At 44.8% G+C, this 27337-nt stretch overlaps 1 protein-coding gene across 3 annotated transcripts in view; it reads right to left on the bottom strand.

Moving 5' to 3' along the window:
- Window positions 1-27337, bottom strand: part of LOC148019608 (uncharacterized) — a 111188-nt gene that overhangs the window by 22391 nt on the left and 61460 nt on the right. For all 3 annotated transcript variants that reach the window (XM_087699717.1, XM_087699715.1, XM_087699716.1), the window contains one exon: window positions 7944-8037. In XM_087699717.1, coding sequence (XP_087555843.1) covers window positions 7944-8037 — 94 coding nt within the window. The remainder of the gene's footprint in view (window positions 1-7943; window positions 8038-27337) is intronic.

The raw sequence follows: 27337 nt of genomic DNA, 5'->3' as shown, positions 1-27337 counted from the left end.
TGACGTATATGGGCACGCCTATGTTGCTGAGTAGGTACTCTCGAGCGTTGTGCTTTGCGTAGCGTTGTAGCTTTGTCAACTACGATGCCTCCTAATGCTGTATCTCGGCAATGCCTATCAGTAGGAGATGCAGTGTTTGGGGTGGTTGCAACTAGGGGTTCAGCTACGCTGAAGTAGTCTGTAACTGCCCTCTAGAGGGGTGGATGATGCTGGGGTCACCTATCCCGTAACAATAATGCTCTGCATATTGTGTGGTCACACCAACTTAGTGGAAACCCCTCACATATGACTCTATTGAAGAGATTTGCCAAGATAGGGGCCAATGTATAACATGCATGTGCGAAATTCTCTGCCACAAGGCCATCTTGATCATGTGCCCTCCCATTCTTCAACCTCCAAATGGCATATCTCACCATCTTTTCCGTAAAGAAACCACATTGTGTTGACCTAGAGTTTGATGGATAGGGTACCTACTCTTGTGATGGAACATCGTATAGTGCCCTAACATGTTCATGCCAAACCATAGGTGATGTCAATTGAATTGGGGGTTGTCTCCCGTGAAATTTCCTCCATGCCCTCTTGCTGTCTTTGCTCAAAAAGAGCTGATACATCTCTGACTCTAGTTCGGCTAAATAATCTCTCTTCTTTTTTCACACAAGACGATGAAAAACATTCCGTGTCTGCACTCATCATCATACCAAGCATTTTGAGCGGCATGACAATTGCGTATTGCAGTAGGGCCCGTCTTACATGAGAATGCCTCTGAAGCTGCAGCATGTAAAACCTTCGCTAGAGATCTAGTGGCATCTTCCAATGGTTCATGCTGGTCCAGCTGACTTAAGCCCTCTCGTACTGCATCACTATAGATATGCGATGTTTGCTCTAGAAATTCATAATGCGGCAATGTGTGTGACTGTGTGCATGTTTCTTGTCTTTGACTACATGCTAGAGTAAATTTTAGGATCGCATGGTCGACCGCTATATATATATATATATAGAGAGAGAGAGAGAGAGAGAGAGAGGCGCGCGTGGAGATGGCCGTCGTTCGTGTCCTGTCCCTGCGCCGCCAGCGGAAACCCTACATCGCCTGAGTTGTTGTTTCCTGCCTGTGAACGTCCGCCTGCACGCGGGCGCCTACTTGTGGAGGCTCAGGAGGAACCGGAGGATATGGTTCGTTGCACAGAGGAGATGCCTCCTGCTCCTGACTTTCAGCCTGCGGGCAAACGCTCCAAGCATATGCCTGAAGAGACAATGGGTCATCAGGAACGTTCTTATGCTCAGGTGGCCTCTGATTTTGTGGATTCGCAGGAGATTGACTAGGAGCATTTGCTGGAGTTTGCCAATACATTGCTTAGCGACTATGTCCAGCATAATCATGAAGCTTTTTCTGACTCGGGAACTGAAGAGGTTCTGGAAGCAACGGTGGATCCAAAAACTATCCTGCGCTCTTTTTCCGTGTTTTATGACTATGCAATTATACTCTTCTTCATTGGCAGGATCCCAGTGCTTTCCCATATTCGCCAGTGGCTGCACCATTTACTACAAGGGGAGTGTGTTGAGGAGATTTTTGTTGGGCCTCGAGGCTTCTATGAGGTGCTGGTGAAATCTGAGAAGCATCGGGCTGAGCTCCTGTCCAAACTACCATTGTTCTTTGATCCTCGTTTGGTCCATGCTGTGCCATGGCGCCCTATGGCAGACTTTCAACGCCTGCTTCAATGTGAATGCCCGGTGTGGATTGAGGTGGAAAATTGCACGGCTGTCTATTGGCCATTGTTGAAGGATGCCATGGCCATTGTGGGAACGGTGCTGGTCCCCCCAAGCCTAAGGGCAATGAATAGAAACCGTTTGTGTATGTTATGGGACACTGCCAGGAAGAGGCTTGCGTGGCTGCGCCTTAATTGCTCTAGCATGCATCCTTTGCATTTTCGCTTGAAATGGGGCAACTTTGCAGGACACTGCTTTTCGTGTTGTAAATTGGGGCATTTTATGGCCGAATGCCCAGAGAGGCAACCGTCTTCAGATAATGTGCATGTTGTGCCGCCCATGGATGACATGGTGCTTGATGCTCCGTCACAGGAGGAAACCCAGCCTTCCAGTGTTTTGGATAAAGGTAAACAACAAGTTTTGGGTTTGGATTCCCGTAGCAATGACTGGCTAGAGGCACGTCCCAAAAAAGGTAAAAAGTTGGATGCTAGCCTGCCGGATTTTGGGCCTACTGTGTCACAGGATTCCATGCGCACGTATATGCGCAGGAAAGAAATGTTCTCTTCATAGCATGCTGCGCGTACTACGGTTCCTTCAGCTCCCTATAATCAGTCTACGAGGAAAGTATATACAGACAGTCCAAAGGGCCCACCTCCTAAGTTGGCATTTGATTCTAGAGGTGATGTGATTACACCCTGGGATCGTCGTTATCCCCGTTCCATCCCCAAGACAGTGGATATCCCATCTTTCTCTAAAGTTGGCCGACAGAATTCTTTTGCAATGTTAGCTGATTTTCTGGATGACGGTGTCCTTGACATTCTAGCAGACAAGGTTAAATCGAGGCAAGCGGTGCCTCGTTCCTGATTTTCTTTTTAAAGATATATGAAAATAGCCACGTGGAATGTGCGAGGCATTTGTTCTCGCCATAAGCAACATGCCATGTGGACTGTCTTGCATGAGAATCAGTGGGATGTCTTGTGTGCGGTTGAGCACAAGAGTCACGGTGAAGTAGGAAAAGTTGTGGATTGCCATGGGTTTCGCTTGTTTTATGCAAGGACACATGCTGTGCATTATTCTGCTGTGCTTATGATTGTCCATGAGAAATAACAGCCTGTTCTTATTAAAAATGATGTACAAGGCCGCTTTGTGGTAATTGAAATTTTATTTGAAGGAGAGATCTTATGGTTGTTGGGCCTCTATGCTCTGAATGACCCTTTATCTCGCCAGGATCTTTGGAAGACTTTGCAGAGCTCCATGTCACTGGGCAGAAGGGGTTTCTTGATGGGGGATTTCAATATGTGTGTTGACTCTTCATAGTCCACTTCAGGCATTCGGTGATGGATGCTCCGGAAAGTCGGGTGTGGAATGCCTTTGCTCTTGCGGTACTTAAGCAAGATCTATGGTCTTGGTTACAACCTTCATCTCCAGGGTTTACTTTTCATTCCGCACAGTATGCATCTACATGGTTGCGGTTGGACCGAATGTACATCATGCAGGATGATGATTTTCTTCCTGAGATGCTGGAAATGAAAGTCTTGCAGCAATATGCCTTGTCGGACTATTTCCCTCTCCAGCTTGAGATACTGCCACAACCCATTGCACCTTTTATGCAGTTGCTGGATAGACTCCCTTTACGTTTCAACTTGTCTTATTTGAAGCATTCAATCTTTCAGGGCTATATGCAGCAATTGATTGAGAGATTTTTATTGGACTTCGCCTCTGAGGGCACGGCTTCCTTTGAACGACTGCTCTCTAATGTGCAACAGGTTGCTCGGCAGTATGGGATCCATCATGCCTCTCTTTGTTAGCGGCATCGACATGCAGCGGAGGACTTACTGGCTTTGGTTCGTTTGCTACCGGTGGACACCCAGATGATGAATTTCTGCTGTCCCTGGCACAGCGTTTGGCTGATCTTATTAAAGAATTTCAGTTGAAATCTTATTAGTAGGCCAAATTGCACAATTTGACTGACAATTTGCAAGATAGTGGTTGTCAGACTCATAAGTTCTTTCGCACCTTGCATGCTTTTCCTGCTCGAGAAAATATGACCAGACTCCAGGATTCAGAAGGTCGCATGGTTACTAATCCGCAAACCATTGTCAATATGTGCAGGAATTATTTTCTGGATCTTCTTGGTTCTTCTCCGTCGCCTTTTGAGCAGGTTACGCATGCACGCTCAATCTTCTATGATCTGGTTCGCCATCAGGTTCCAGTTGATATGCAAGCTTCCCTGGTTGGGATGGTCTCACCAATTAATTCTTTGAGAGCTCGGCTATCCAACTGGTGAAGCCATTGGCGGCTATGTTTCAGCAGGTTTGGGAAACAGGGGTCATGCCTTCCTCATGGAAAGAAGGCCTTATCAAACTGCTTCCAAAGGTTCCTTCGCCGTCAATGTTGCAACATTAGAGACCAATTTCTTTGATGGGTTCGATGTATAAAATCTTTTCCAAAGTGCTGGCGAATCGGCTCCACAAGCACCTTCCAGCTATTGTGCATCCTCTTCAATATGGTTTCATTAAGGGCCGCAACATTCTGCATAATATCTTAAATGTGCAAATGGCCATTGACTATGCAAGGCACTCTAGTCACGAAGTGGTATTGATTCAATTGGATCTGGAAAAGGCTTTTGACTATTTAGACTGGTCTTTCATTGCAGAACTTAAGTCTGCTATGGATTTTGGTACTCGGATGTCCTGATTGATCTACACCATTAGTGCTGCGGCTTCTTCGCGCGTTATGCTCAATGGTGGGGTTACAGAGCCATTTGTCCTTGTACGCTCGGTGAGACAGGGTTGCCCTTTGAGTCCTCTCTTCTTTGCCCTGGCAACCCACCTGGTTCTTTCAATGTTGTCTTCAATGGCAGCTTCTGCTCAACTGGCCGGATTGTCTCTTCCTTTGGGACAACACTTCATTAGCCAATCTTTGGCTGATGATAGCTTTATGATTTTGCGTGCGAACAAGGACAACATTCGCAAGGCATTAGATGTTTGGACGCTCTTTGGTCATGCTTCTGGTTTTCGCATCAATGCCTTCAAATCAGCCATTCTCAGTTGCACAGAGTCTGATTTACAGTCATTGGGCTGGCAGGGTCAGGTTGTTCCCCGTGGCTCCATTGTCAGGCATCTTGGGTACCCGTTGGATGTTGATGTTCAGCCAAAGCAACTACTGGAGTGGATTTCACAGAAACTGGCAGCGAAGTTTATGTATTGGAAGTCGCAAGCGTGGCCCTTCCATGTCCGCCTCAAAGTGGCTCAGACAATTATGCTGCCAATGCTCACATATTTCTTGCCATTGCTGCCGTGGACTCCTACTACTTTGAAGGCTCTCACTCGCCCCATTCGTTTCATGTTATGGAAGAAGGATTCATTGCATGCAAGTATTTCGTGGATTTCGTGGTTACATACATGTACCCCCAAATGCCTGGGTGGTGGAGCTATTTTGGATGCTGAAACTCATATGCTGGCTCTTCGTTGGTCTCTTTTTCGCGCTGTGTGTGTGGATCATTACCCGTGGACCACTATAGCCCGTTATTTTCTTGAGGACAGCGGGCTTCAGCATGGTAATACACAACTTCGGGGCTCCTGGTGGCATGTCCTTAATGCAGACTCTCGGTTTTCCAGTCCCTCCTCTCTGTTACTACATTTGGTCGGCTCCTGGAAAGTGGTGCTCCAAAAGGCGCGTTGGCATCCAGTGGAGGACCGCTTGCATACTAACTCCTTTCAATTGGAATTGTTGGTAGTCTCGAGATTACTTGCATGGGAACACAAACATGAGATCAGACCAAAATTTAACCGCATGGCCTGTTTGGATGTGACTTCAGTTGCGGATGCCACCCTTGCCAGTCGTAATGTCTTTGCATCGTTTCGTACTGCCAGGAGACTTTTCAGAATCCCGCGTGGATACCATGATTTATGGGAACAACTTTTGTTAGTGCTTCAGGGCAGGCAACCCTTTCTTGCCCTTGCTGTGGATCGTCCTTGGTAGGACTGGGACCTTGCAGCCCGGTTGAATCTGGAAAAGGCCTCTGCTAATCAGGTGTATCATCTTCCGATTAAAGATCATCAATGGCTGGGTGTTAAAGCTAATACTGTATGGGGATTGCGGAAATCTCAGTCATGGTGGAAGGCAACTGTGATGGAGGGCTGGTTGAATAAGACACCTTTCAAATGTAAGGTCTTTCTTTGGCGGGTGATGATTGGTGGTCTTTCTCTTGCCTCATCCCTTTCCAAGTGTCGAATCTTGAATGGCAATTGTTTCTTCTGCACCACTACTGTGGAATCGGCCCGACATCGATTTATTTCTTGCCCGCTCACCAAGAATATCTGGTCGCTCTTGTCACAGGTTTGGCGCATAGTGGTGGGGTCTTCACTAACCCCTTTCGATTGGGTTTTTGTGCGCCCAAAATACCCCACACTCCATGGTAGAGAGAGAGAGAGAGAGAGAGAGAGAGAGAGAGAGAGCTCTTGCAAGTACACATCAAGCTGAAGAGATTGATGTGATAGTTTGTGACGACAACCAAAGCCCAATTGGCTTAACTTGTCATAACTTTTGCCTTCGACATCCATTGCCTCCTCAGGGTCCTTGGCTTGTTACCATGAAATAATTGCAATGTGCATCATATGTGCCTTACAACCTTGCACATTTGATTATTACATCAATCAAATGTTGTGGCAAGATTACAACATTTCACAAATTTCATGTCCTCATAACAAAACCCCTATCAAAAACCAACCTGTCCTACTAACAATCTCCCTCTAGAGTCATATTAAAATATGAAGGCAAGGAGAGAAGCCAAAATGTCCATTGCATAAATGAAGTGCTCATCCTATATGCATGCATGATCCATTGATTGTCCATGCTATAGACACTCGATTCCTCTCCTCACTATATCATGTCTGAAGAAGGTGGATGTGGTAGGGCGGGGCTGTAGTGGATAGGGAATCAGTGGCTGGTTTGGTATGTCATATAGTCCCTATGCATAGGAGTGCCATGCCTCTGAGTCATTGATAGGTGTGGTTGGAGTGGCTCCTGTAATTTGCGCCATGCTGTGGCTACATCTTTGCTCGTGAATAAATGGTATAGATCCCAATATTGTGCCTCCTCATATGCTCGTTGTTTACAACGAGTCAAGATCTTCATCTACTTGTGGGCTTTTCTCTCTATAATGGTCCCTAATGTACAACTACTAGTGTTGTCTCATCGATGAGAATGAATAAAATGACACTACATGTATGTGTGTTGTGTGTGTGTGTGTGTGAGAGAGAGAGAGAGAGAGAGAGAGAGAGCGAGAGAGAGAGAGAGAGAGAGAGGCGAGTAATTCAACCAACAAGAGTTTCAAAAAAGATTAAAACTTCTTGTAGTTTTCCCTAATGGCTAAAACCATTGGTTTTGGTATTAGGCATGCATGGAACATCCAGCTTTGGCAAAATGGCAAAATGTAGTTACAGTTGAGGCAATCATCATAGATATACCAGATATAAGGTCATCTTTGTCACTGTTCAAGAAAAACAATGTCAACTTAAAAATAGGCATATATCTCTAACAAATATAAATTTCTTGCACTAATTTCACGAGTAGAAACAACAAAAAGAACAGAAACATAAAATAATACTTGTAAAAAGTATCTATAGCATATAAGCATCTTTGCTCATGAATAAATGGTATAGATCCCAATATTGTGCCTCCTCATATACTCATTGTTTACAACAAGTCAAGGTCTTCATCTACTTGTGGGCTTCTCTCTCTATAATGGTCCCTAATGAGTACAACTGCTAGTGTTGTCTCATCAATGAGAATTAATAAAATGACACTATATGAGAGAGAGAGAGAGAGAGAGAGAGAGAGAGAGAGAGAGAGAGGTAAGTAATTCAACCAACAAGAGTTCCAAAAAAGATAAAGACTTCTTGTAGTTTTCCCTTATGGCCAAAACCATTAGTTTTGGTATTAGGCATGCATGAAACATCTAGCTTCGGCAAAATGGCAAGGCAATCATCATAGACATCCAAGATATAAGGTCATCTTTGTCATTGTTCAAGAAAAATAATGTCAACTTAAAAATAAGCATACGTCTCCAACAAATATAATTTTCTTGCACTAATTTCACAAGTAGAAACAACAAAAAGAACAGAAACAAAAAACAATACTTGTACAAAGTATCAGTAATATATAAGCATTTGGGAACTCAATTGTAGCATAGGACTTGTGTAGATAAAACCGAAATATTCAACTAGTACACTTACCTGCAAGCACCTCACATAACGCTTTGAGAATCCAAGATCATTCACACTTGGAGCCTCCAACTTGCTTGCTAACTGTTTTGCTGCTACTGTAAACCTGAAAGCCATACATCATCTTTCAATACAAGTAGAATAAAACATGTTTCAATACATCATCTTTCAATACAATTCATAATAATAAGAATGAATGCAAAAGCCTAAAGATCCATGTGCTAAATTAATAATTATCTATGAAGTCCTTAGCAACAACTTTAAATGACTTCTAGAGAAAATAAGATTATGCTACTGAAAATCCTATGAATTTTGAGTTGTCATTTTTTGTTTTGGTTGTAATAACTTCAAAAGAAAAGGATGAATTCACCTTCCAAAAACAATTCAACCTCAATCCAACCATATGAAATGCCAAAAACCTCACTTTGTAAGCCACTTGGCTACCAAAAGAGTGTGCTACTCCAAAACTAGGTTTGTAAGCCACTTCATCGCCAAATGAATGTTTTATCTTTTGCAACCATTCAATAACAACACAATCTAAATCATGAATGAACATTGAGTGGACTCATGCAAATAGTCTCAAGCGATGAAGCAGCTATGTCCCCCTTATATCAACAAAGAGTTTTCTTGCAACAAATTATGTGGTAGATGCTAGTTAGATCTCTCAAGGACCACTTTCTAGGAGCAAACCATATGAACCAACAACACCGATGATTTGAGTCTCATAGATTGATCAACATTAAGAACATGCCACCATGATGCCCAAATATGAGATTTACCACGCAAAATGCCCATTTCTTCAAGGAACATTTGTGCTATAGAAACCCAAGGTTGTTGACCAAGGCACATGTCTTTGAATCTCTATTTTCTTTTATTTCTTTAGTAATGGTCGATTGTATTGATTACAAAGTATAGAAGGTGCAAGGGTCACATGACTTTTGAATGTTAGACATGGTGATTGAAGAGGTGCCAGCAAACCAAGGATGAACATATTTATCAACCTTGGGCCTACATATTTATCAACAATGCAAGATGAAATGCAATCAAGTAGCTCTCTTTTGGTCTCTCTCTTTATGGGTGATGCATTAATTACCAAAAGGAAGAATGTATAGAGGTCTCTTGAGACACAAGAAGAGCATTTTACATGAACATGTAACCCCTCATCATGAAGCTCCATGACTTAGAACTAAGAAGGATCAGCATGCTCCTTTGTCAAAATATCAATAGTGACATATGATGCCACTTTTCAAAGTACCATGGAGCAGCTATGTTCCTCTGTCTTGTTACCTTATTGTTCTTCATTTCGCCATGCTATTCAACTTAGGGCCATACTATGATCTTAAAAGAATCCATAACTTTACCATGCAAACAATTTACTTGCAATTATCTACTAGATGCTACTAGGATCTCTCAAGGACCACTTTCTAGGAGTAAATCAGAAAAGTCAACAGCACCAATTTGCCTGAATATCAATGTTACATGCAAAATGTCCACTTCTTCAAAGAAAAATCATGCTATAGAAACCCAAGGCAATTGACAAAGGCACGTCTTTGCATCTCTCTTTTTTTTTTTCGTGAAGCGGTTTACATTAAGTAAAAGTATTTACATCAGGCCTTTTGGCCAGCCATGAAAATCCTAGTAATCTCTCTCTCTCACCCCCCGTAATGGGTAGTTTATATTATATCAAATCACAAAAGGCATACAAAAATCAGATGACATGAAAGATACAAAATGTCGTAGCAAAGAAGAAAAAGATATTGCCATATGCCAAGGAGCTAAAACCTCCCTAGGGAGAAGACCACCATGTTGCATAAGATCTAATTGCCAATGGAGAAGACCCTTGAGTTTGGCAATGTGTCCTTGGACACCCATTGCAAAGTCAAAGACGAAAGCATTGTGGGTGATCCAATATGGTGACAGCCCCAAAATCTGAAAAAATGGAACAAGTCCTTCAAATGTGACTGCATTAGGGTGGTGCCTTTGGCACTGGCAAAAACCCAATCAAAATGGCACAGTGATAGGCCAACAACTCCTCGCACAAATATTTGACAAGAGAGCCCAAATTTTCCTGTTCAAAGGGCAGGAAATAAATCTATGATGTGAAGATTCCACACTAGTTGTACAAAAAAAGCAATTGCCATTCGAGATTCAACACTTTGAAAGGGCCGAAGCAAGGGGAAGCCCACCAATGATCACTCTCCAAAGAAAGACCTTGTATTTGAACGAGTCTTGTTCAACCATCCTACCATCATTGCCATTTTCCACCAAGCCTAGGTTTTATGCATGCCCCAAATCGCATTGGCTTTAAGAACCAGCCAATGATTGTCCTTAATCAAGAGATGATACACCTAGTTAGCTAAAGCATTCTAAAGACTAAGATGGCTACCGATATCCCAATCTTGCCAAGAACAATTAGAGTCAAGTGCAGGAAAAGGCTGCATAGGCTGCACTACCCTTTCAATCTAGCTCCATAACCTACGGTATCCATGAGGATCCCAAAAAAGTCTCCTGGACACTATGGAAGTACATTGACTCCCAAAGGATATCCTAGGTGTCTAACAACATTGCCACGTAGCACCACCACCCCCGCTATCCCAAGGATTGGAAGTTAGATTCAGTGCAACTAATGAGGGATGATTTTGCAGAATTAAAATGGAGACCAAAAACATACCCAAACAATGTCCAATGCCTTACAAATGATATCCTTTTTTGCATGTAAGATCGTGAGCTTGTCATCTACTAGTGACTAGGCAACAAAATGCTATTCAAAAGGAAAAGATAAGCCCACCAATTGCCCAGTGTTCACTATATGGGATAACATGGTGAGCACTAGATGTAATGCCAAGGCAAAAAACAAAGGCCTTGTCGGATTGAGCGTGCAAGGGGTAATGGGTCAATAACACCATCATTAACATGACCCTAGAAAAGGCATTAGCATTGATAGTATAGATGAATTGAGACATACGTGGCCGAAAACCCATTGTATGCATCAATTCTGCAAGAAAGGACCAATCCAAATAATCAAAAGCTTTTTCCAAATCCAATTGCACCAATACCTCCTCCTAATTAGAGTGCTTGGCATAATCAATTCCCATTTGCACATTCAACACATAATGAAAAATGTTTCTACCCTTGATAAAGCCATATTGATTGGAGGGCATATAGTAGGGAGATGCCTATGGAGGCGGTTAGCCAACACTCTAGAGAAAATTTTCTACATCAAGCCCATCAAGGAGATGGGTCTCCAATGTTTCAATAGTGATGGAGATGGCAATTTTGGGAACAATTTAATAATTCCCTCCTATGATGCTGGAGTAACTCATTTCCCAAGCCTATTTACAAATCACAGCCAAAGGTGTTGCCAAATGAGTGGTATAGGTCTCAAAAAATTCATTAGGGAGGCCATGCCAACTAGGACTTTTATCCACAAGTAAGTAAAGCAAGACATCCATAACCTCACCCTCATGAATGTCACTTTCTACTACAACTTGTATGACAGATGAAACTTGGTCCCAAACCAAATCATAAAAAGCCAAACATGCTGCAGAAGCTAGAAAATAGTCATGACACATGCAAACAATACGGACTGAAAATTTGTAAGCATGTGCTCATCTTAATGTTGTAGTCTAACCATATTCTCACAGGGAGGGGAAGGATAAAAACCCCAAAAAGTTTTACAAGACTAGAAGGAGGCATCTTGTAAATTGTCAATCAAAGATTTCGGTTTAGCATGCTGATAAGATCACAACTAGAACTGATGGATAAGATCAACCAATCTCGACAAAACTGCATCATTAGGGGACTCAAGAACCAATGAACGCACCAAGGCTAATAGTTAGGCATCTTGTAAATTGTCAATCAAAGATTTCAGTTTAGCATGCCGATAAGATCGCAACTAGAACACATGGATAAGATCAACCAATCTCATAGCTAGTGGGAACAAAACTGCATCATCCAGGGATTCGAGAACTAATGAACGCACCAAGGCTAATGGTTCCTTTGCTGCTTGCTAACGCTGTCTACAAAGGGATGCCTGATGGATGCCATATTGTCGAGCAACCCTTTGTACATTACCAATCAATTGCTGAATGGAGTACATGTCCCCTTACGGGAAATCAGACACGAATCAGTCAAGCGATTGCCCCATATAAGCATTGAAAATAGAGTACTTTAAATAAGACGAATTGAAGCACAATGTAAGCCTGCCCAAAAACCGTACTAAAGGAGCCACAAACTGTGCAAGCATCTCAAAATATAGAGGAACATGGTCAAACAAGGCCTAACATTGCAAGACTTGCATGTCCAAGATCCTTGGCATGAAGGCATCATCATGCATGACATAGATATGATACAATCTAGACCATGTAGTTGTGTGCTATGCTGAATGACAAGTGGATCCCGGATCCAATGGATAGAGCCAAGATCAAAGATCTTTTTTAAGAATATCCAAAGCAAGCTCATGCTAGATGACCGTTGGGATTCAGGAGCATCCATCACCAAATGCTAAGAGGTAGATTGTGATACACATATTGAAATCTCCCATCAACAAACCTGGTCTACCAAGTGCCAAACAAGTTGTCAATCTGTCCCACTAATCATGTCTAGACAAGCAATCATTTGGGGCGTTGAGGCTTGCCAACCACAAGACCTCCCCTTTGAACACAATTTTAACCACTAGGAATCGACTGTACACATCATTCTTAACCAGGACTGGCTAAAATCTCTCATGAACCACCATGAGCACACCAGAGTCATGTCATGCAGAGCCCCTAACATAAAACAAGTAAAACCTATGGCAATCCCCAATCTTGCCTGCATCACTGCGACTTTTATGCTCAACAACACATAAAACATCCCATTGATTATCATGCAAAATGTACATGTCATGTTGCTTACTATGTGAGCAAATGCCACACACATACCAAGTGGCAATTTTCATATTTATTCAAAGAAAGAAGATCAAACCCGAGGCTCTTTTTGCCTTGATTTGGCAATTTTTGCTAACAAATCAGCCATCATTGCAAATGAGTTCATCCTCTGCCTTGCCAATTTTGAGGTAGAGGGATCATTTCCCTTCTATGGGACAAATGTTGGATAATGGCGATCCCATGGTATAATCACCTTACCCTATGTGCCAAATGCAAGTCTAGTTGGAAGTTACTTACAGCAGTCCGCAAAAGTTTTCGTTGCAAAATGTGTCTAAGTGGTAGAAGAGACCATGTCATTATTTTGACACACCATGGGGAGCTTATCTTTACATTGCACATAGATACTTAGAGAGTCCTGGGCATAGCCAAGCATAGTAGATGAAAAGTCCACAGTAATCTTATTGCTTCTTTTAGAAGTACATCCATCCAACCCTAATCTAGTTGATGCAAAGATTGCTAATTTTTTCCCTTTATTAACATCAATCCAATAGGGGTCTCATCATCTAGAACATTGTCAACCATAAGATCCTCATTAATAGCAAGGGCACCCATAGCCTTTGGAGCTAAAAATTTATATGGGCATTCTGTCCTAAAATGCCCCAACTGCCCACAAGAGACACAGTGTCTAGCAAAACCGTCCCATTTTACATGAAAATGCAAGGATGGCATGCTAGGGCAATTTAACTGCAGCCAATTAAGCCTCTTGCGAGAGGTATCCCATTACATACACATGCAATTACAATTTGTTGCCCTTTAACTAGGAGGCACCAAAATTGCACCAATAGCTTCCATAGCTTGCCAAGCTTCCACTTCTACCCACACTGGGCACTCTTGTTGAAGCAAGCGCTAGAAGTCAGCCAACAGCTACCAAGGCACAACATGAACAAGGCACCAATCAAAAAACAAAGGCACTTTAGCTAAGAGATGATTAAGGAGCCTAGTTGACTTTAACATTACTTCATAAAAGCCACATCGTCCCACAAATATCTCTTCTACACACCACCCAAGAACAGTGAAATCAACCAATGGAAAATTCAGAAAAGCATCGGGATCTAACTTGTAAAGAAAGGGATAACCCTTCTATCATGAAATGCCAAAAATGAATGCAACACTATCTTTTGCATCCATAGCAACATCATCCTGATCTTGAACACGGAAGGTCTCATGGTTTTGTTAGACATAATCTTCTAGTAATGTATTAGCAAACTCCAACCAGTGTTCCAATCTAAGTCTTGTGATTCCTCAGTGGTAGACCTCACCTGCAATATGTCTCGGTACATTAGAGGCCGAATCAAAGAGAAAAGCATTGCGCGTGGTCCAAATGTGCCAGCATCCCCAGTATCTGAAAAAGTGAAATAAGATCTTCATATGTAACTGTGGCGGTGTGGGATACTTTGGGCGCACAAAAACCCAATCGAAAGAAGTTAGTGAGGACCCCACCACTGCGCGCCAGATTTGCGACAAGAGTGACCAGATATTCTTGGCGAGCGGGCAAGAAAGAAAACGATATCGGGCCGATTCCGCCGTAGTGGTACAGAAGAAACAATTGCCATTCGAGATTCGACGCTTGGAAAGGGCCGAGGCAAGAGGAAGACCACCAATCATTACCCGCCAAAGAAAGACCTTGCATTTGAAAGGTGCCTTATTCCGCCAGCCCTCCATCAGCGTTGCCTGCCACCATGACAGCGATTTCCACAGTCCCCAAACAGTATTAGCTTTCACACCCAGCCATTGGTGATCTTGAATGAGAAGATGATACACCTAATTAGTAGAGGCCTTTTCCAGACTCAACCGGCCTGCAAGGTCCCAGTCCTGCCAAGGGCGATCCACAGCCAGGGCAAGAAAGGGTTGCCTACCCTGAAGCTCCGACGAAAGCTTTCCCCATAAATCATGGTATCCGCGCGGGATCCTGAAAAGTCTCCTAGCAGTCCGAAACGATGCGAGGACATTGCGAGTGGCAAGGGTAGCATCCGCAATCGAAGTCACACCCAAACGGGCCATGCGGTTAAATCTTGGTCTGAGCTGATGTTTATCTTCCCATGAAAGTAATCTGGATATTGCCAACAATTCCAGCTGAAAGGAGTTAGTCTGCAAGCGGTCCCCTACTGGATGCCAATGGGCCTTTTGGAGCACCACTTTCCAAGAGCTGACCAAGTGCAGTAACAAGGAGGAAGAGGGACTGGGAAATCGAGAGTCAGCATTAAGGACATGCCACCAGGAGGCCCGAAGCCGTGTGTTACCATGGCGGAGCCCGCTGTCCTCAAGAAAATAACGGGCTATGATGGTCCACGGGTGATGATCCACACACATGGCACGAAAGAGAGACCAACGAAGAGCCAGCATATGAGTTTCTGCATTCAAAATAGCTCCACCACCCATGCGCTTAGGGGTACATGCATGTGACCATGAAATCCAGGAAATGCCTGCCTGCAGTGAATCCTTCCATAGCATGAAACGAATGGGATGAGTGAGAGCCTTCAAAGTAGTAGGCGTCCATGGCAGTAATGGCAGGAAATACGTTAGCATTGGTAGCATAATTGTCTGAGCCACTTTGAGGCGGACATGGAATGGCCAAGCTTGCGACTTCCAATACATAAACTTCGCTGCCAGTTTTTGTGAAATCCACTCCAGCAGGTCCTTTCGCCGTACATCTCTCTCTCTCTCTCTCTCTCTCTCTCTCTCTCTCTCTCTCTCTCTCTCTCTCTCTCTCTCTCTCTCTCTCGTAATAGGTGATGTATTACTTACGAAAAAAGTACAAGATTACAAGATGTAGGATGGTTGTAGGCCATCGTGTATAAACACTCTTTTTTTTCGTGAAGATAATTGAATTAAGTAGTAAATATTTACATTGGACCATCATGTCAACGAAGAAAAAACAGACACAAATGAAAGTCTACCAAGATTCTAACATAGAAATATCACACACAAAGGACAACTGGTGTGGAGCGAACTATATCCAACTAGGAAGCACCAATGTCAGGAAGAACGAGATCAACTGACACCATAGAGGAGATCTGCCATAACACTAAACTGCGAACACGGGCCACATGACCATGGATGCCCGATACTGAATAAAAAATAAAGGCATTCCGAGTACGCCAAATATGCCATAGGGCTATCCATCTAAGGAAATGGAAGAGGCAGGAATAATCTGAATGGAAAGTAGATATAGAGGTCATCTTTCCCATAATCCATGAACAAGCTGATATCAAGTGCTGAGTCACCAAGGACCACACATGGGATACAAAACCCCAAATTTGTTGAGCAACAGGGCAAGAGACAAAGAGATGAAGCAATGTCTCATCACATTTAGTGCAGAATACACAACGACCAATAGAGATCTTGCGAGCACGCAACACATCCCTAGTTGGAAGACCCCCAATAAGCAACCTCCACATGAACACTTTATCCTAATAAAGAACCTTGGACTTCCAGAGTTGGATGAATCTTTCTTGCCACTTCTTTTTCCTATCCCGAATACGCCATAATTTATTAGCCTTACCAGTGACCCATTTCTTGGCCTCCACCATCTGATGATATATCTAATTAGCTAATTTTTTCTCGAAATCATCAGGAAGCACAAACATCCAATTATACTCGGTAGACAATGGCTGTAACGCAACCAAAGGAGAGAACCTCAAAAGCTTGTCCCGTATGACAACCAAATGTCGTGATATCCTCGAAGCACCTGAAAGTGCTGACAAATACGCTGGAAAGAATAAAGACGGGGTTGCCCAGGAATGACACCATCAAGGACTGTATACAACCTCAAACGAGCCATCCGATTAAACTTGTCTCACTGCAAATCTTTATCAGGCCAATCCAACAACCTGGAGGTAGCCAGTACTTCTCCTTGTAGCAAATTCTCCTCATGAAAATCAGGAGGGCGCCAAACTGCAAAATGTAGCATCTCCTACCAAGATGCAATCAAATGAGAAAGGAGAAAAGACTAGGAGACATTAATAGGCCTCATGGAATTAAGCACATGCCACCAAGAAGCGTGAATAATCGTGCTTCCATGAGAGATACCAATCCTTTCTATGAAAAATTTTGCAATATCTAACCAAGGATGACTCTCTACACATAGTGCTATATGCAAATTAACATCCAATAAAGATGCCCCCCATCCTTTTAGGAGTGGTCACATGTTGCCACGAAATCCACACCTGGCCCAAACGATTCCCTTTCTTTTTCCACAACATGAATCAGATATGCTGAACCAGTTCCAAAAGAGACTTCTTAGTCCAAGGAAGCAATGGCAGAAAAAACGAAATCATACTAATCATGACTTTAAGTCTCACATGAAGAGGCCAGCTTGAGATTTCCAATACGTGAACTGATCATGAATATGGGATGACATCCAATCAAGCAAGGCACGGGAGGTAGATCCACACCAATAGGATAACCCAAGTGCCTGTTTATATCCCCCTTAGAAATCACAACTCCATGCCAACACAAGGCCTGCAAATCATTCTCCATACAAGAGAGCAATGTAGATTTCTGAGCATTAATACGAAGTCTTGATGCCATAGCAAAAAGATTCCACACAACCATTGCCCAATTAACATTAGTGCGATCAGCCTTAAGGAACATAAAGTAATCATCTACCAAAGATTGACCCAAAAGTTGGGCACCACTGGGAAGAGACAAACCAACAATCTCACCTTGATCAACCAACTTATCCAACAATGAGAGCATCGGGTGAGTGACTAAACCAAATAGCAAAGGGCTAAGAGGGCAGCCTTGTTGAGGAGACTGAGACAAGGTAATTTCATCTATGATCCCTTCATTAAGTGCAATACGAGCCACAACACCCTCACTAATGGTATCAACAAGAGAAATCGTGCGAGGACCAAATTCCACGGTGGACATTAGCTGCCGCAAAAAAGACTAGCTAACATGATTAAATATCAAGCTAAAGCATAACAACCTACTAGCCTAAAACTTTGGCATAATCAATCCGCACTTGAATATTCAAAATGTTATGCATTATATTTTGACCCTTAATGAGACCATATTGACGTGGATGAACCAAATGCAGAAATACTTTCTGCAATCTGTTGGCAATGATTTTAGAGAATATTTTATATAAAGAACCCATAACAGAAATGGGTCTCCATTGTTTCAAAGAGATCGAAGAGGAACCTTAGGCAATAACCGAATGACAACAATCTTCCAGTCTGAAGGCATCATACTAGAATTCCACACTTGCTGACATAGGCGAGTTAATGGGTACTTAAGTTGCTTAACATGGGCTGAAAACAGCTCATTAGGAAGCCCCCATCCTAGCCAATGGCTTTTCCTTTGAGACAAATGGGACAGCACATCTTCCACTTCATCCTCTAAAATATTAGCCTCCATCAAATCAACCCATTCTGGCTTAACCTGATTGCTAACCAAATTGAAATATATCGGCGAGCAGAGTGAACAACATCAGAAAGAATCTCTTGTAGACCCAACAAAGATTTATAAAAGTCAACCCACATCTGAATGATGGAAGCAGGATCAGTCACCATAACACCTTGCTTATCCATCAAATGCACAATATTTTCACGAGCGTATTTCTGGTGTAAGCGAGCAAAGAATTGATGAGATTGACAGTTATTATTATGTAAAGCTTCCACTCTGGCCAACAATTTGTATTTAGCATATTTCTCTTCTTGAAGAGATTAAACTCAACATTTCAACCATTCAATCCATGTGAGCAAGTCATCAGTGGTATCCTTTGACTGACACATTGACAATGACTGGACCAACAAAGATAGCACATTCTGCAATTCATCTCGCAAAGAGGAAACATGTTGAATACCATACTGTCGAGACAATGCTCGTGCATTATCTCTAAAAACAGCCCATGCTTCCATCCCTCCTCCAAATAGGACCCTCGAGCTAAAAGAAGCAATCAATTGCTGAATACATTCCAAAAACTAATTTTGCAACAGAAAAGATTGGTTGAAACAAAGAGGCAAAAAAGCAAGGAGAGCTTTAAAGGCATGAACAAGTCTATGTGTCAATTCCAAAGCCAAAGGATAGTGGTCTGACAAGACATGTTGTTGCTCCACTCACATATCAATGATAGCAGGAAGAAAATAATTGATCTGACAAATGTAGATGTGATCAAGTCTGTCCCAGGTGTTTGGATGCTGAACAGAACAATAAGTATACCCAAACTGTGAAGGATGCATCTAGAACCACATATCTTGTTTCAAAGACACAACTGCTAAGGCATCCCAAGCTTGTTACTCAAGACCATCCATGACCAAGTGCGGTGAAGTCGCCTGATCCGTACATACACATGCATTAAAATCACCCATAACAAAGCCTTGATGAGCCATGTCAAGGCAATGCAAGTCATCCCACAGCTAACGACGTTCCCGAGCAGTAGAGGGAGCATACACGCCCACTAGCCACAAAACCTCCATGAACACACACACACACACACGTGCGCTCTCTTTTTTTTTTCGTAAAAGGTAATTGTATTAATTACGAAAAAAATACAAGATTACTTGATTACAAGATACATGACGACAATCCAAGCCATCATGTGAAGAGGTGCTAAGTACTACAAGTTACAATTTCATGGCAAGGATGCGGAGGAAATTGCCATATGCCAAGGACGGAAGTCCTCCGTAGAGAGCAAATCCGAACGATGGAGAAGAGCTAACTGCCAATACAAGAGGCCCTTAACCCTCACAATATGCCGCTGAACATTATGGGCGGAGTCAAATAGAAAAGCATTCCGAATGGTCCAATTATGCCAACAGCCCCAGTATCGAAGAAAGTGATACATGAGCTTCATATGTGGCTGTGCGGGAGTAGGGTATTTGGGCTGGGCCAAAACCCAATCAAAGGGGCGCAGTGTGATACCAACCACCCCTCGCCAAACGGCCGACAAAAATAACCAGACTTTCTTAGCGACGGGGCAAGAAATAAATCGGTGGCGGGCGGATTCCATAGTAGTGGTGCAAAAGAAACAGGTGCCATTGGAGATTCGTCGCTTGGAAAGAGCCGAAGCAAGCGGAAGACCCCCAATCATCACTCTCCAAAGAAAGACTTTGTATTTAAAGGGTGTCTTGTTGACCCAGCCCTCCATCACAGTTGCCCTCCACCATGACCGGGATTTACGCAATCCCCATAAAGCATTCGCTTTAGTAACTAGCCATTGATTATCTTTAACCAGAAGATGATACACTTGGTTAGCAGAAGCTTTGCTCAAATGCAGCCGGCCTTGTAGGTCCCAATCCTGCCAGGGATGATCCAAAGCAAGAGCAGGAAAGGGTTGTCTGCTTTGGAGCACCGTCAAAAGCTGTTCCCATAAAGGCCTATATCCACGAGGGATCCGGAAAAGCCTCCTAGCAGTACGAAACGATATAAGCACATTGCGACTGGCAAGGGTAGCATCCGCAACTGAAGACAAGCCCAAACGTGCCATCCGGTTGAATTGTGGTCTAAGCTCATGTTTACCTTCCCACGAAAGTAAACGCGAGACTGCCAGTAATTCCAATTGAAAAGAGTTAGTAGCCAAGCGATCCTCCGTTGGGTGCCACTGAGCCTTTTAAAGGACGTGTTTCCAGGAAAACACCAAGTGAGTAAGCAGCGATGAAGAAGAACTAGAAAACCGCGAATCAGCATTAAGAACGTGCCACCAAGAACTCTGGAGTTGGGTATTGCCATGCCGAAGCCCATGGGCCTCGAGGAAATAACGGGCGATAGCGACCCACGGATGATGATCATCCGAGCACATGGCGCGGAAAAGGGACCAACGAAGTGCCTGCATGTGAGTTTGGGCATCTAAAATAGCTCCGCCACCCATGCGTTTGGGGGTGCACGCATGCGACCACGAGATCCAGGAAATACCTGCATGCAATGAGTCCTTCTTCCATAGCATGAAGCGAATAGACTGAGTGAGAGCATTCAGAGTCGTAGGAGTCCAGGGCAACAATGGTAAGAAATATGTGAGCATTGGCAACATAATTATCTGGGCTACTTTGAGGCGAACATGAAAAGGCCAGGCTTGAGACTTCCAATATATAAATTTGGCCACAATTTTCTGAGAAATCCACTGCAGAAGCTGCTTGGGGGAACATCAACACCCAAAGGGTATCCAAGATGCCTGACAATGGAACCTCGAGGAACAACCAGACCCTGCCAGTCCAAGGACTGCAAATCCGACTCCGTGCAACTTAGAATGGCTGATTTGAGCGCATTGATACGAAGGCCTGACACCTGACCAAAGAGACCCTGTGACCCCAAACATCCAATGCTTTTCGAAGGTTATCCTTGTCCGCACGCAAAATCATAAAAGTATCATCCGCCAGGGATTGGCTAATGAAGTGTTGTCCTGTAGGAAGCGACAGTCCGGCCAACTGGGAAGAGGCGGCCATATGTGATAATATGGAAAGAACTGGATGTGTCGCAAGGGCAAAGAATAAAGGGCTCAAAGGGCACCCCTGTCTGACAGAACGGGCAAGGAAAAATGGCTCAGTAACACCTTCGTTCAGCATGACTCGCGAAGACGCCGCAGCACTAATGGTGTAGATCAGACGAGACATCCGAACACCAAAGCCCATAGCAGATATAAGGTTAGAAACGAAAGACCAGTCCAGATAGTCAAAAGCCTTTTCCAGGTCCAGTTGAATCAGTACCACCTCCTGATTAGAATGCCGGGCATAATCAATGGCCAATTGGGCATTCAAAACATTGTGTAGAATATTTCGGCCCTTAATGAAACCATACTGGAGAGGATGCACAAGGGCAGGGAGATACTTATGGAGCCGATTCGCCATTACTTTGGAAAAGATTTTGTACATTGAACCCATCAAAGAAATGGGGCGCCACTGTGTCAATTTAGATGGCGAAGGAACTTTTGGAAGTAGTTTCATAAGTCCTTGTTTCCATGAGGGAGGCATGATCCCCGTTTCCCACACCTGCTGAAACAAAGCCTGCAATGGTTTCGCCAGTTGGGTAGCGAAAGCTTCAAAGAAGTCATTGGTGAGACCATCCCAACCCGGACTTTTATCTTTGGGCAAGTGTAACAAGACATCCATAACCTCTGCTTCACCAATATCTGACTCCAGAGTAGCTTGCATGTCCTGCGGAAGCTGATTGCGGACCAAGTCATAAAAAACCGAACGGGCCTAAGTAATTTGGGCTGAAGGTGGAGAAGCGGAACCGAGAAGGTCACGGAAATAATTCCTACACATATGCACAATAGTCTGTGGATCCAGGATAAGGTGGCCTTGTGCATCCTCGAGTCTGGTCATATTCTCTCGAGCAGGAGAGGCATGGAGAGCTCGAAAGAACTTATGGGTCTGACATGCACTATCTTGGAAAGTCTCTGTCAGATGTTGCAATTTGGCCTGCTGATACGATTTTAACTGGAATTCTTTAATAAGATCGGCCACACGCATGGCCAGTCCAAGCAGAAATGCATCATCCGGAGTGTCCACCAGCAGGGAGCGAACCAAAACCAGCAGGTCCTCCGCTGCCTGTCGACGGCACCGACAAAGAGAGGCATGATAGATCCCATATTGCCGAGCAACCCGCTGCACATTAGAGAGCAATCTTTCAAATGACGCAGTGCCCTGAGAGGAAAAGTCCAAGAAGAATCTGTCAAGCAATTGCTGCATATAGCCCTGAAAAATTGTATGCTTTAAGTAGGACGAGTTGAAACGCAAAGGGAGTCTCTCCAGAAATTGCTTGAAAGGGGCAATGGGTTGTGCAAGCAACTCGAACTGCAGAGGGAAATGGTCTGACAAGACATATTGCTGCAACACTTTTATTTCGAGCATCTCAGGCAGAAAATCATCATTCTGCATGATATATATACGGTCCACCGCGACCATGTTGTGGCATACTGGGCCGAATGGAAAGTAAAGCCTGGAGAAGACGGGTGTAGCCAGGACCAAAGATCTTGCTTAAGAACAGCAAGAGCCAACACTTGCCACATACGACTTTCCGGCGCATCCATGACCGAGTGTTCCGATGTAGACTGGGAAGAATTAACACACATATTGAAATCCCCCATGAAGAAGCCCCGTCTGCCAAGTGACAAGGAAGTCTGCAAAGTCTGCCAAAGCTCCCGGCGAGATAACGAATCATTCGGAGCATAGAGGCCAAGTAACCATAGGATTTCCCCTTTGAATAAGATTTCAACCACCAAAAAGCGGCCATGAACATCATTTTTAATAAGAACAGGCTGATATTTGGCATGTCCAATCATGAGCACACCCGAATAATGCATGGCCTGTGTTCCTGCATAGAACAAACGAAAGCCATGGCAATCCACAACTTTACCGGCGTCACCATGACTCTTGTGCTCAACAGCGCACAGGACATCCCACTGATTCTCATACAATGCCGTCCACATGGCATGTTGCTTGTGGCGAGAACAAATTCCTCGCACATTCCACATGGCCATTTTCATGTGTATACAAAACACAATCAGGTACGAGGCACAGCTTGCCTCGATTTGACTTTGTCGGCGAGAATATCCAGGACTCCCTCATCCAAGAAATCCGCCAAAACCGCAAAAGAGTTCTGAGGGCCAGATTTGGAAGTAGACAGCATATCTGCTTGCTTGGGGTTGGAACGTGGGTAACGACGGTCCCACGGAGTAATGACGTTGCCTCTGGTATCAAAAGCCAGCTGTGCAGGTGGACCCTTTAGACGATCCGAATACATTTTCCTGGCGGGCTGATGACGGGGAGCTGAAGAAACCATAGCAGGAGCAGAGCGCTCGGAAGACATCATTTCCTTCCTGCGCATGTATGTTCGCATGGAATCTTGTGAGGTAGTAGGCACAGTACTCTCCATGCCAGCACCAATCCTGTTGCCTTTTTTGGCACAGGAATCCAGACCCGAAACCTGTTGTTTACCTTTGGCCAGAACTTGGGCGGGTGGATAGTATCCAGCGACGGAGCATCACACACCATATCTTCCATGGGCGGAGCAACATCACCCGTATCTGAAACGTGTTGTTGCTTGGGGCATTCAGCCATAAAGTGCCCCAACTGTCCACAGGAAAAGCAATGGCCTGCAAAATTGCCCCATTTCAAACGAAAGTGTAACGGATGCATGCTAGAGCAATTGAGGCCTAACCAAGCAGGCCGTTTCCTTGCAGTATCCCATAACATGCACAAGCGGTTGCGATTCACAGCCCTGAGACTGGGAGGGACCAGAACCGTGCCCAAAGCGGCCATAGCATCCTTCAATAGCGGCCAATAAACAGCCGGACAATTTTCCACTTCTACCCACACAGGGCATTCACGTTGCAGGAGGCGCTGGAAATCTGCCATCGGGCGCCATGGAACCACATGAACCAACCGACGATCAAAAAACAAAGGCAGTTTAGACAGGAGAGCAGCACGGTGCGTCTCTGTTTTCAAGAGGACCTCAAAAAAACCTCGGGATCCAACAAAAATCTCTTCAACACATTCCCCTTGTAGCAGACTCTGCAGCCATTGGCGAATACGGGAAAGCAACGGGATTCGACCAGTGAAGAAGAGGATCACCGCGCGATCATAAAATACCGAAAAGGAGCGTAGGACAGTTTTTGGGTCGACAATAGCTTCCAGAACATCGTCTGGAGCAGAGTCAGAGAAGGCTTCCTGATTATGTTGAACATATTCACCAAGCAGGGTGTTAGCAAATTCCAACAGATGCTCCCAGTCCACCTCCTGAGAGTCCACAGAATCTGAAGCAACCTGCGCATAGGAACGATCTGAAGTAACACCTATCTCTTCCGGGGTATGCTTGGTACGTTTACCCGCAGGCTGGATGTCAGGACCCGGGGGCAATTCTTCAGTGCACGGAACCATATCCTCCGGTTCCTCAGCATCAGAGTCCGGGCCAAGTGCTGCCACCGTTTGGTCTATGAAATCCAGATCCAAACCAGCCATCGTGTATGACGAGCTGATCTCGAAGAAGGGCTGACCGACAGTGCAGATCAGGACCGCTCTCTCTCTCTCTCCCTCTCTCTCTCTCTCTCTCCCTCTCTCTCTCTCTCTCTCTCTCTCTCTCTCTGTGTGTACAGAGCAGGGGGCACGCTATCCCGAACGCTGCCTCTCTCACGATGGACAGGTTTAGGGTTTTACAGGAGCTGGGCGCCTCTGCACGAAAGGAGGAGCACACGCAGGCGGAGCCTCGAACAGCAGCACAGGCGAAATTGATGGGGCGGCTGCAGACGTTTCAGCGGGACAGGCAGTAGACAGGGCGGTGGCTGACAGGAGCGGGCAGCGTCTGACAGGCAATGGCGGCGTTTGACAGGCGAGGGCGGATAGGTCTGGCAGGCTATGGCGTCTGACAGGCGAGGGCTGGTCTGATAGCGAACAGGACGACGTGCAGGACGGATGGCAGGTCCCGCGACGGGTCTGACAGGTCAGACGGGCGGTGCCACAACGGGACAAGTCAACGTGCAGAAGGCGGCGAGTCAGTCCACGGCAGCAGGAGGGTCACCGTTCGTCTCCCCGCCATCGCTCCACGCGCTCGCGTCAAATTTTTCCTCCGCAGCTTTCACACACTCTCTCTCTCTCTCTCTCTCTCTCTCTCTCTCTCTCTCTCTACGTCAGCTGAACACGCGCGACAGGACAGGTCCTTTTCGTCCGACAGCTCCACACACGTGCGCTCTCCTTTTTTCTTTTTTTTCGTAAAAGGTAATTGTATTAATTACGAACAAAAGTACAAGATGACTTGATTACAAGATACATGACGACAATCCAGGCCATCATGTGAAAAGGGGCTAAGTGCTACAAGTTACAATGTTATGGCAAGGAGGCAGATGAAATTGCCATAAGCCAGGGACGTAAGTCCTCCCTAGAGAGCAAATCAGAATGCTGGAGAAGATCCAACTGCCAATACAAGAGGCCCTTAAGCCTCGCAATATGTCGCTGAACATTATAGGCGGAGTCAAAAAGAAAAGCATTCCTAATGGTCCAGTTATGCCAACAGCCCCAATATCGAAGAAAATGATACATGAGTTTCATATGTGACTGTGCAGGAGTGGGGTATTTGGGCTGCCCGAAAACCCAATCAAAGGGGCGCAGGGTGAATCCAACCACTCCTTGCCAAATAGCCGACAAAAAGAACCAGACTTTTTTTGCGACGGGGCAAGAAATAAATCTGTGGCGGGCTAATTCCACAGCAGTGGTGCAAAAGAAACAGTTGCCATTGGAGATTCGTCGCTTGGAAAGAGCCGACGCAAGCGGAAGACCACCAATCATCACTCTCTCCAAAGAAAGACTTTACATTTGAAGGGGGTCTTGTTCAACCAGCCCTCCATCACAGTTGCCCTCCACCATGACCGGGATTTACGTAAGCCCCATAAAGCATTGGCTTTGGTAACTAACCATTGTTGATCTTCGATCAGAATATGATAAACTTGATTAGCAGAAGCTTTGCTTAAAGTCAGCCGGCCTTGTAGGTCCCAATCCTGCCAGGGATGATCTGAAGCAAGGGCAGGAAAGGGTTGTCTGCTCTGGAGCATCCGCAAAAGCTGTTCCCATAACGGCCAATATCCCCGCGGGATCCTGTAAAGCCTCCTAGCTGTACGAAAAGATATAAGCACATTGCGACTAGGAAGGGTGGCATCCGCGACCGAAGACAAGCCCAAACGAGCCACCGGTTGAATTGTGGTCTAAGCTCATGTTTGCCTTCCCATGCAAGTAAACGCGAGACTGCCAATAATTCCAATTGAAAAGAATTAGTAGCCAAGCGATCCTCCGCTGGATGCCACTGAGCTTTTAGGAGGACCCGTTTCCAGGAACATACCAAATGAGTAAGCAGCGACGAAGAAGAACTGGAGAACCTCGAATCAGCATTAAGAACGTGCCACCAAGAAGTCCGGATTTGGGTATTGCCATGTAGAAGCCCATGGCTCTCAAGGAAATAACGGGCTATATCGACCCATGGATGATGATCCGAGCACATGGCGCGGAAGAGAGACCAACGGAGTGCCTGCATGTGAATTTGGGGATCTAAAATAGCTCCGCCACCCATGCATTTGGGGGTGCAGGCATGCAACCAAGAAATCTAGGAAATACCTGCATGCAATGAGTCCTTCTTCCATAGCATGAAGCGAATAGACTGTGTAAGAGCATTGAGAGTCGTAGTAGTCTAGGGCAACAATGGCAAAAAATATGTGAGCATTGGCAACATAATTGTCTGGGCCACTTTGAGACGAATATGGAAGGGCCAGGCTTGAGATTTCCAATACATAAACTTAGCCACCATTTTCTGAGAAATCCACTACAGAAGCTGCTTTGGTGGAACGTCGACACCCAAAGGGTACCCAAGGTGCCTGACAATGGAACCACGAGGAACAACCAGACCCTGCCAGTCCAAGGACTGCAAGTCCGACTCCGTGCAGCTGAGAATGGCTGATTTGAGCGCATTGATGCGAAGGCCGGAGGCTTGCCCAAAGATGCCCCAAACATCCAATGCGCGCTTGAGGTTGTCCTTGTCTGCACGCAAAATCATAAA

This window comes from Lygodium microphyllum, chromosome 19 (assembly GCF_053477565.2).
Source record: "Lygodium microphyllum isolate KBCC chromosome 19, Lygodium_microphyllum_v1.1.10, whole genome shotgun sequence".
Classification (NCBI taxonomy): domain Eukaryota; kingdom Viridiplantae; phylum Streptophyta; class Polypodiopsida; order Schizaeales; family Lygodiaceae; genus Lygodium; species Lygodium microphyllum.
The sequence above is the reverse complement of the archived record's forward strand: the minus strand, read 5'-3'. Positions and strand labels throughout refer to the sequence as shown.